Raw genomic sequence first — 10,551 nt, 5'->3', positions numbered from 1 at the left:
CAAAAACTCAAATTCCAGGAAAAAAAATCATTTTTATTTTCCCTAGCTTTTTTTGCGAACAATTTTTTCGAAATTTTGCCTTTTTATATTATTTTTTTCCGATCTTATAGATTTTTATTTACATTTTCTTGAAATTTTGAAAAAAATTCTGACGTGGCATGCTGATTGGACCCGTTAACTAGTTAAAACTGGTCACCTCAGGTCAAAACCGGTCAACAGGGAGGGGAGGGTTGAATCCTGACCGGTTTTGAGACTTGAGGGTTGTAATTTAGACGGTATTAAAGTTCAGGATTGTAAAATAGAACAGGGCAAGAGTTCAGAGTTGAAATATGCACTTCTCTCAAACTAAATTTATATTGATGCTACTAATAATTCAGACACCAATTACATGCCCCATTGGTGACGTTCGATTTCAGTGAACAATCACACCTAGAGTAGAGTATAGTAGAAACAGCTGAGCTACACTCTGATTCTGAATCTCTGTCAACACTAGCAGCTGGGCGACACTGGATTCTGAATCTCTGTCTCATGGGTCGTTGGTTCAGTTGCTCCACAGAAAGTAAGGTCCCATGGCCGGCCTCCAGTTGGCGCATCCAGACGGCATCGGCCCTGGCTCCATGGCTCCTCTGGTCGCCACCCCGCAGTACGAGAAGCACGTCGCGGAGGAGCCACCGCAGGGGCTGATTATGTGAGGCTGCGGCGGCTGCTGCTGCTTCTGCTGGATCGGCGCCTGCGCCGGCACCGGCGCAAATGTGCCACTGCAAGGGCCTGTGCGAGGCGGCTGCTGCTGGATCGGTGGCGGCGCCAGCGCCGGTGAGCCACCGCAAGGGCTTGCGCCAGGCTGCTGCTTCTGCTGGATCGGCGGCGGCGGCGCCAGCGAGCCGGTGATGGTGATCTTGACCCCGCGCCGCATGATCTCAGCAAGCAGCCGCGCCGTGTTGAGCGCATCGTCCAGCCCACAGTGCAGGCGGCCCTCCCAGTCCAGCCCCGCCGCCCGGACCGCCTCCTGCAGGTTGACCCGCCCTCCGCCGCCGAGCGCCGCCTGGAAGGGGACCCTCAGATTGATCCACTGACCGAAGTAGGAGGGCTTCTCGATGCCCTTGAAGCGGCACTCGAACTCGAGCATGGTGCGGCAATCCCAGTCTCCCCAGGTCACCACGGCCAAGCGGACGCCTCTCTTGTTCCCTGCTCCCGCCGTCGCCGCCTTCAGCCAAGAATCGTGCAGCCAGAGCGCGTCGCCGAGTTCCACGCCGCCGTCGACGTCCTCCTGCCGGATGCCGGTGAGCTCCCTGCAAAATTCGGTCAGCACAGGGTGATGTTTGGGACGAACGTACCTGCGAAACGCGGACTCGATGCGGCCGGTGGCGCCGTCGACGAGCACCGCGGGGAACTCGATGATTTCCTGCGGGAAGATCCGCCCGTCTTTCACGCACGTCGCCTCGAAGTCGACCACCACGAAGAAATCGAAATCTTGCTCCAGACCCTGCCCGCGCGCCGCCATGTTCGCCCAAGTGCGCGCAAGCTCGAGATCGAGAGTCGAGATCGGGGAAAGTTCAGATCGAAAACTAGGTTTTTTTTTTTTGCGTACTCGAAAACTACGGTTGCGAACCCGCCGGCGCGTCGTCCCCTTTAAATACGGTACTTTTCGGAACGGTTGGCGCGATTTTTTCTTTTTTGACGTGGTTGGCGCGATTTTTTTTTCTGTAATCAACAAATCAAAGGCTGTGATTTCCTAAAAAAGAAAAGGCTGTGATTGGCGGGAAAAAAAACAATGGCTGTGATAGAAGACTCGTTTCATTCTTCTACACCTTCACGTGTTTAGTTTCTTTTTGGAGGGGGAAAGAAACTCATCCATCAAATTACATCTTGTGTAGATATGCACGGTCACACACATCGTATACAATTCGTTAAATAGACCATCTACAGTCGGAACTCTCAAACCCGCGCGTACACCCAGACGGGCTGCCTGGTCAGTGTTTGGACGAAAACAAGACACCCAATCGGGCTCCTCATAGGCGACCCAAACGCTTCGACTAGCCGACACTCCCCATATTCAGCCCATATGTCGGGTGGATACGGGGACTCCCGCCACGTCGGATCCAGACAACTCTTGCCCACCCAATCCCACATAAATTGGACCCTATCCGCACTTTGGACGAAACACTAGCCGCATCCACTCAACTCCACCCCACTTCCATCCCACGGTACCAAGCTCTCTGGCGACCTCCGGCGTTCTCCCACATGGCGACCACTAGATCCGACTCCAATATGTCCAGATCTGAGGACTGGGAGCCCATCCCTTGCAGCCCCGAGGAGCAGATGGTCGTCCGCGCTGCTCTTCGATGCTCCCAAGAGGAGCGCGCCCTTCCGCGATCTTCCGCGAGCCGGCGGGCATCCATTGCCCAAATGGCTCTCGGATCCAGGGCCAGTGGATCCCGACGCGTGACCGAGGCCTCGCTAGATGCGGTAGGCACCGCATGCCGCAAACCCGCTGTTGCGCCGAAACCATTTAGGTGGAACGTCATCGTCGCGGCGTCGGGCGCCAAAACGAAGGCCATATGCGCCTCCATGAGTCGGCGCCAATCCAAAAAGGAGGCCCGGCAAGCCCGTCGCGCGAGGCGGCGGGCGCAGCTTCAAACAGAGATGACTTCAGGAGCCCTCGCGTCGAAGGCTGCAGCGGCAGCCCGCAAAGTAGCGTCGAAGGAATCCCTTCGTGCCCACATAGGTGAGAAGCAGCGAGGGCGGTGAAGGACGTGGCAAAAGAACAAAGTCGGGCGGTCCGTGCCTGGCCGGACTACCCTCCAAGGAGGAGAAGACCGAGGATGGCGACGGATTGGACCGCTCCGGCGGTGAGCAAACCCGCCTCGATCTGTTATGCGTCTTCGACCGCTATGGAAAGGGCAAAGGCAAGGGTAGGGGGGGAATGGATGAACTTCTCCATTTGTCGCTCCGTTCGAAGTTATTAGAGCATGTCAATTTTTGGTAGTCCAATGACATGTGTTTAGATACGTACGATACGTTGCACGAGAACAATATAGGATTATAGGATTAGGTTTGATGTATCCAATTGTGGAGAACAAAACTTCGTGTGCTATCAGGCTACTGTCCATGGACGCGTCCATGTATGTCCGCGGGCGTTTGGGGACCAAAATTTGGTGCTTTCGATTGTAGATGCTCTAAGTAGGCCAGTCGCCCGTCCTTTCCCCTAAATATGTACCGTAGGCCCTAATCATGCGTAACTCGCACATGTGGCATTGAAGGAAATAAATACTCCAGCTGGAAATTTCTCTTGTTTATTCTGAAAAATGAGCGATGCAATACAAGCAACAGGTACTGAACATGCTGGATGGACAAGAAGTCTCTGTTAGCAGCTGGATTTTGGGCACCAATAATTCTATCAGAGCAGCAAACCAGATTCAAAATAGCTCAGGTTTATGTCGCTGAAAATACGGTGGAACTTATATCTATTTTCCTCCGGAATTTATTTTTTTCACAACAGGGGACAATGAACCAAGCAAGCCTCAAAATGCTCAAAACCCAAGAGGAACTGAAAGTGAATAGAAGGAACTAACTTCCAAAACTGTTCAATTTCTGGACAACAAAAGTGTCATATTACAACGGCTTCGGTTTTTAACTGTACCCCCAGGACTTCCAGCACCACGTGCTAAATATGTACAGCATCGACAACACGCGCATCTTGCAGCGGCTACACATATTCGTACAAGAAAAAAATTGGTGCTTTAGTCGAACACGGTAAAGCTGCTAATGCTATCTAGCAACACAACTAGCTTAACAACATGTAAAAACTGACCTCCTGGAACAACTTGTACATACCCATTGAAAAAGAAAAAGGTTAAAAATGCTGATCTGGGCATCAACCGGAGCTTCCACAAGAACTACCAATGTGGGCCGCAACGTCGGTAACCAAGAGCCTGATGACATGGGTACCAGAATGCCGGGAGATTTCTATACATTCTTCCAAGTCCGCATTGCACGCCAACTTCACCCACTCGTGATCATCATCAAGGTACTTGATATCAAACATGCCAGCATCCATCCTCAGCCTTTTGGCAACCTCATCTTTCAATGCCATAACGCTGCTAGAACATGGGAAACGGAACCTTACAATGTCTTCCTTAAAGCTCGCCTTTATCGTCACAGTCCCGGAATTTCGCATTGGCCCAAAATTGCTGGGAGGGGCTAGCATTGGTTGGCCAATTGCTGAACCAAAGAGATTCTTCAAATCCTTGGAACTACCAGAATCCTCTATGAGCATCCTGGAAAGTGGTAGCTCTGGTTCTTGGAAAGGTTCTTTTGTGAACCCTTCTGGATTCAGTTGTGGTTCTTGTGGTTCCAGGAACATTGAAGCAATAGGCTGGCAAACAAACGTCTGGTTTGCGGGACTTCCCTGACATGAGCCCTCCGAAGTACGTGAATTTATGCTGCCTTCTCCTGATGAGCTTCTCGAGAGAGAAGCTTTGTCTGCTTCAAGTTGAACATTGTTTCCAGTGTCTGCAAATCCTTGCTGGGACATGAGTGCACCAAAGTGGCTACCATTTTCTTGTGGCTTCTGTAAAGATGAATCTCTGTCACCATCAACAGCACGATTTGAATGTTCTGCTTTACTTTCACTTGCTTTCTCTTTATTGAAAGAATCTGATGAAGGACCAACAGGAATAGTAGGGAGAGGGCCTGTGATAGATGTCAGGTTAAATGCCGCGTCTGATCCTTGAACAGACTCAATTACTTGCTTTAACTTCGAGAGAGACCGGTTGACCTTGTTAATTTTTCGGGATGGCCAACGAGAAATCCCATGTTGCCTGCAGATGCGCTTCATGGTTGTGGGGCACACTGTCAAACCGGAAATATAATTAGCTAATGCCAACATCCAACAGTAGAACCCCGACAATGTTATTACCATTGCAAGATTAAACGTTCAATGCATCTACTCTCTTTTAGATTCAGAAGAAGCAAACGGGTCAAAGGAAAAAGGATTTTAAAATAAAGGAAGCCAGCTTACAAAATACACGATCATGATTCATGCACAAGCCCAGACTTAGTTTCCTTCTGAAGGTTACGACAAGCAAATTAGACCGCTGGTGGTATCTGGTGAAGGTGGGCATATTAACAAGATTCATTTTGCTATGTTGCTTCTATACATATTTTCATGGCTAACAATTGGAGGTGGGCCATTGTCCTACAGCTGGTTGGCGGCACAAAGGAGATAAGCTCATGTTATCTATCACCATAATAATCAGTGATCTTTAGGTTTGCTTCCCTATTTGTCAGTTATTAAAGGTGTAGTAATCAATCATTAGAGGATAAGAAATGAGAAATAAATCTATTCCTTCCCCGGGGTCATCTCTGTCATCTAAGATCTAATCTCTTCCCTAACCAAGCCGACTCCACCTGGACATCCTCCCGGGGGTGTTTAGCCCGTTCTGTGCCTTGCTACACAGCATATAAGAAAGGTAAATTCCTCTTTGTTTCCACTTAAACAAAAGATTGACATATCGCTAGGATGACAGTTCTTGTGATGTTCTAAGTCTGGTGTCAGATTTTTTTTATATTATTTATAGTCTGCCTGTGCCTTAATCATGCCATGTTGTGTTGTGTTTGTCTTGCCTCGGTGTTGGGCTTGTTGAGCTGTGCCCACAGCTGAACCTGGGTTTCGTGTGTGTCTGTGCGCGTCGGACTGGTTGCGGTGGCTTTGTGTGCGTGTGTGTTTGTATGGTTGGAACCTTGGTACTTTGTGCTCGGCGGTTGCTTTATTTATAAAGCGGGGCGAAAGCCTTTTTCGGTAATCATGTCAAACAAAACATCCTCAATCTTGACTAAATTGACTTACTGGCGAACTTCAGGGCTTTCGATAAATATCATTGGTGCACTGTGTATATTGTATAGCTGCCCACCCATACAAATCCATAGTACACATTTACTAGTGTGAGCTTGCCTACAAAATCTACTAGTCTGTGAATAAGACAATGCATCGATTGATCCCTACTCAATATGTATGTGAATGAATGCACCCTGAACAACATTATGTAAATGGTTCAAGTTAACCTAAACTGAAGAAAGGAACATAGATCTAGTTTTAATCTCAAAAAACAATCAACAGTTCATCATCCTTTCCTTCCCAAGTTCTGCTATTCGACACAAAGTGATATGAGTATCAATTAGCTACAAAAAGCATCAGCCTCTAAAAAGAATGACAATATGACATGCTATGCTTCACATGAAAAAACTATTTGTTGCCAAAAAAAATTGCACCCTACCATGTCTAAATGCTAAACTGGAGGATCTCTGTCTTCTAATCGATTCCAAAACCCAAAACCCTTTCACTGAGTCTACGTTCTGCAATTTTAGAATTCAACAGGAACAAGTGGCACATCTATGGTGTCATGACAACAAGAAAAATGGAACTAAAACCCCAAATGCTAACTACACTGAGATGATATTTTCTGAATAATAGAATAATAAAAGAAAACATGGATGCAACATATAAGCTCACTGCATGCTGCAACATTTTGTTGCCATTTAAGCCCTACAAGAAACAAACATAAACCAGATTACCAATTGGATAATTCATTTGACATCCATGCTCAAGAGGACTAGATTGTCAAATTGAACAAAAGTCAAGTTCAAGTGGGGCGATCTTAGCAATCAGAAAGAGTAAGACTCAAAAAGCCAAGGATTTGTTTACTTAAAAGGCTAAATATTAGAAGCGTACCACCGAGGCTTTTTGCTGCATTTTTCAGACTTCCAGAAAAATATTGCTGAAGAACTTCTAAGCTGATTGTTTTTTCAGCTTTCCCCCGTCTCCTTTCAGGGGGTTTGCCATTTTTGTGAAGCAATGAAGAATCAGAAGCCGCGCTACCATTTGGCCTGGAGACAGATACGCCATTGTTCTGAGAGTTATCATCAGCCAATAAATGTCCCTCTGATACTTTACTATTCGCTTTATCGAACTCATGGGCTCCTCCATGTGTATCACCTTCGGGTGATTCACGAAAACCTTCAGGGTTCTCAAAATGCACATTTGTCTTGAAATCTTCACTTTCAATCATTATGACATTACTAAGTTGAAGAGAAGCTTCATTGGATTCTCCGTTACCAGCTACCTTTAGGTTACGGAGACACTGATGGATCAGACCTAATATAGACTCCAACAAGGCATTTTGATCATCTTCCTCTTTACAACTGGGTGGCAGGAAAAACTCTAGCATATAATAATCATCGCCAGTATAAGGACTTTGTAAACATATAGCAAAGCAGCCAGCCAATCCAAACATACGAGCATAGTGCACAAGGGGGTACTCCAGCTTACAAAACTGACTGATATCTTTTGAAAAGCAAGGTCTGTGATAGATAAACGCCTTGCCAGAAACTCCCTGCCCCTTCTGTAGATGATGTTCTACACAGGCATCTCGGAATCCCCACATATGAGCATCAATCACATGAAATGCCACATCACTGGTTGACATGCAGACTTCCCCCATGCAACTTCCATCAAAGCTCAAGCAACTTTTCTTAACACCACCACCATGCGCCAACACACTTCGATATTTGCAAGGAACCCATGTTTGTGCTAATGGAAGCTTGTGCTCTTCACATACAACTGTCAGGATCTCCAGTATCTCCACCAGGGCAGATTGACGGCCTTCATTGCAAATCTGAGTACGAAACACAGAAACACATAAATCACCCCCCATAGTAAAAACAGGAAAAATTAATTGTTCCTATTGATTGGATGCTAACCTGGACGTTTGGATGCTCCAATATCTCAGTGCTTTTAAGATTTACTGCCTGCATATAGCACAAATAATATTACTAAGAATATAATTATATAATGTCCAGCAATGTCCCCTGAAAGCTCATGTGACATAAAAGAAACACAATCAACAGAAAACACTAACCTCAAGAGCTTTGCAGACTTTATCAACCTCATCAGCATAGTTTATCTTCTTCGATGTCATTATAAGCTCAACGACAGCAATACATGATTGAACAGAAGGATCAAAAACAGGCAAGGCAACGGTACCATGAACATTGTAACTGATGGCATGGTTAAGCCGTGGGTACTCAGTGCTGCTATAATACTGCACATTTGGTGTCCACTCGGGCACTTTTTGCTTGTAGACGCGTCCAGGTAACCCAAGCTCCCCAGCATTATCTCCATCTACTGAGAACATGTACATCATGGATACAGCTCTGTACTGAAGCAGCCCAATGCTCTGGTGGTCAAGTACAAAGGGTTGTCCTGATGTAGTAAGCACATAGCGATCGCCACTCTTAACCGGCGCCCAAACCTGGACCAACAGGTGTTGATCTGTTGACTCCTTGAAGTACCTGAGAGCATGAGTCAGCTTCTCCTTGAACAAGCATGAGCTGTTTGTGCTATCGTCATGCAGAGCTAGGTTAAATTGCCATTTGTTGTTAAGACGTTCGGTCTTCTTAATTGGCGTGTCCGAATTCCCTAGTTAGCAGAATAGAATGCAGTATTGTAAGGGAAATACAACCAAGAACATAAATAAGAAAGGAATGCCACTACTACTTAAATTAGCAATACAGTTCCCTATGAATCATCCATGCAGTCTAACACATTGCGCTCATGTAAATATGTGACAAGCGATACCTACTTCATGAACGGAAAATATGTTTCCGAGAGCCATAAAGTTTGTTAACTGCAATTCATCGATGCTTACAGTAAAGTGAACAAATCAACAGTACCACACACACAATCATCAAGCCAAGAGCATTTCCTGAAACACCAACCAACGAAGTGGAGAAGTCCTAGTTTATTTAACACATAAGCAAAGTACATCTCATTGTCTCCCTTGTAAATACTAATAATGTAATGAGACAAAGTAAGGCCTTATCCAACAGCTTCAACTTTGAATACAATCTAGTATGTACTATCAGTGGCGTCATACCCCACCACTAATGTATATCTAGTACTAAATACACGAGATCGCTTTAGAGGCATCATACCACCACCAATAGCAAAAGGCAGTATACAGCACTGGGTAAAGTAAAATGACTCAGGCAACAATAGCACAAGAAAATGACACCCTTTCTTCTTTTTTTGAACATAAAAATGACACCCTTTCTGTATGCATATATATAGTAATACAGTAATTGGCGAGTACCCCCGTCTCCTAGTGGAATCCAATATGCTACCAACCAATATTTTCCAATCATTTGCATAAGAAAGCACGCACGCATTACCCCCACGTAGTCAGACTCAGACGGAAAGCCGGGCTTGTTCAGACTAATTAAACACGGCAAGCCTATCACTGCAACAAAGCTAATAAAGCTTTACTACAACATTTTATCCGTCTTGTTGGATTAGCAGGCAGAAATATTCTCCTCGAGAGATTTATGAGCCGAATCATATGCAACCGAGAAACGTGCCAAAAGGAGCCCCCCAAAAAAGTCAAGCGCAAAGCTGGGAAACTTCGCCGATCGTACAGAGAAGATAAGGTTAGCGTGCTAGCGACTAGAATAACAGCAAGATTCCAGCTGCCCCTCTGTTCCAGCTTTGGAGCGGAAAGATTCCATCGACAAGCCAAAGCAGAGACAGGAACAAAATCACGATGTAAGCATCCCGTACGATCCAGGAAGCAGTAAACGAAGCAAGGATTGGTTCCAAGTGAAGTATGATAACGCTTACCGGAACGTGCTCGCTGGGTCTCCTCTGCGACGGCGGTGGTGTTGTCTGGCGCCGCGGCGGGCGCAGGGCCCACCTCGATCGGCATCATCTGGCGGTCCTCGAAGAGCCAGAGCGGAGACGGCGGCGTGAGCCAGGAGGAGGAGGCGACGGGCAGCGGGTGGAGCGGCGGGGAGGAGGAGACGGAGGAGAAGAAGAGGGACGTGGTGAGCGAGTCGAACGGCCACAGGTCGCCCCCGCCGTCTGCGTGGGAGACGGAGGAAGGGTCGATGTCCATGCTGCACGGCGCTCGGCGTCACCAACCCGCGGTCAGGATGCTGCTGGTGCTGCAGTGCGTCGTCGGCGGCGGCGGGTGAGGAGGCGGCGACGGGACGGGGAGAGGAGTAGGGGAGGCAGCGGGAGCTGGGGTGCCATATGTGGGGGAGGGAGGGGGATCAAATGTGGCTGGTGGGAGATGTGGCGGGTAGTGGACCAGAATAATATTAAGATAATGGGGGCGGACAAGTGGGACGGGGATCTGCTGCGGCGTCCCGCTGCCGGCGGGCCCCGCCCCCCGCTCGCTTGCTACTGGGTGGAATCGCACACGCATGTCCGGAGGTGGCGATGCTATTCGTTCTATATTTGCTAGGGGGCTCCCGGAATCTGCCACCACAAGTGGACGAGGGGGGTGGGGGTGGGGGTCCACTGGTGTCTATGATACTAGCGATGTGTTTTTGTCTATGATTTGGAGCTGATTGATGATGTTCACTGAATAAAACTATTGACTATACCGTGTTTTAGTTAGAGAAAGTATTTTTTTTCAACAATGTATAGGGATAGGCGGTCGACCGTGGAGGAACTCTCTCGCGGTCGACTCCAACAGTTATGCAAGTGACGTCGGC

General features: G+C 47.4%; 2 protein-coding genes across 2 annotated transcripts; both read right to left on the bottom strand.

The window, feature by feature from the left end:
* Positions 1-322: 322 nt before the first annotated feature.
* LOC125543481 (ERI1 exoribonuclease 2-like) lies at positions 323-1,608 on the bottom strand. Its single transcript, XM_048706845.1, has one exon. It carries the CDS (start codon positions 1,499-1,501, stop codon positions 542-544), a length of 960 nt encoding a protein of 319 aa, XP_048562802.1. The 5' UTR covers positions 1,502-1,608; the 3' UTR covers positions 323-541.
* A 1,946-nt stretch (positions 1,609-3,554) lies between these two features.
* LOC125543480 (protein NLP3-like) lies at positions 3,555-10,128 on the bottom strand. The gene is made up of 5 exons (XM_048706844.1): positions 9,674-10,128; positions 7,917-8,476; positions 7,759-7,806; positions 6,731-7,673; positions 3,555-4,851 (listed from the first exon to the last, which is right to left on the bottom strand). The coding sequence occupies exons 1-5, from the start codon at positions 9,945-9,947 to the stop codon at positions 3,875-3,877; spliced, it is 2,802 nt and encodes a 933-aa protein (XP_048562801.1). The 5' UTR covers positions 9,948-10,128; the 3' UTR covers positions 3,555-3,874.
* Positions 10,129-10,551: the final 423 nt, after the last annotated feature.

The sequence above is a fragment of the Triticum urartu genome, chromosome 3, assembly GCF_003073215.2.
Source record: "Triticum urartu cultivar G1812 chromosome 3, Tu2.1, whole genome shotgun sequence".
Lineage (NCBI taxonomy): Eukaryota > Viridiplantae > Streptophyta > Magnoliopsida > Poales > Poaceae > Triticum > Triticum urartu.
Note: the sequence above shows the minus strand (reverse complement) of the source record. Positions and strands in the feature narration are given on the sequence as shown.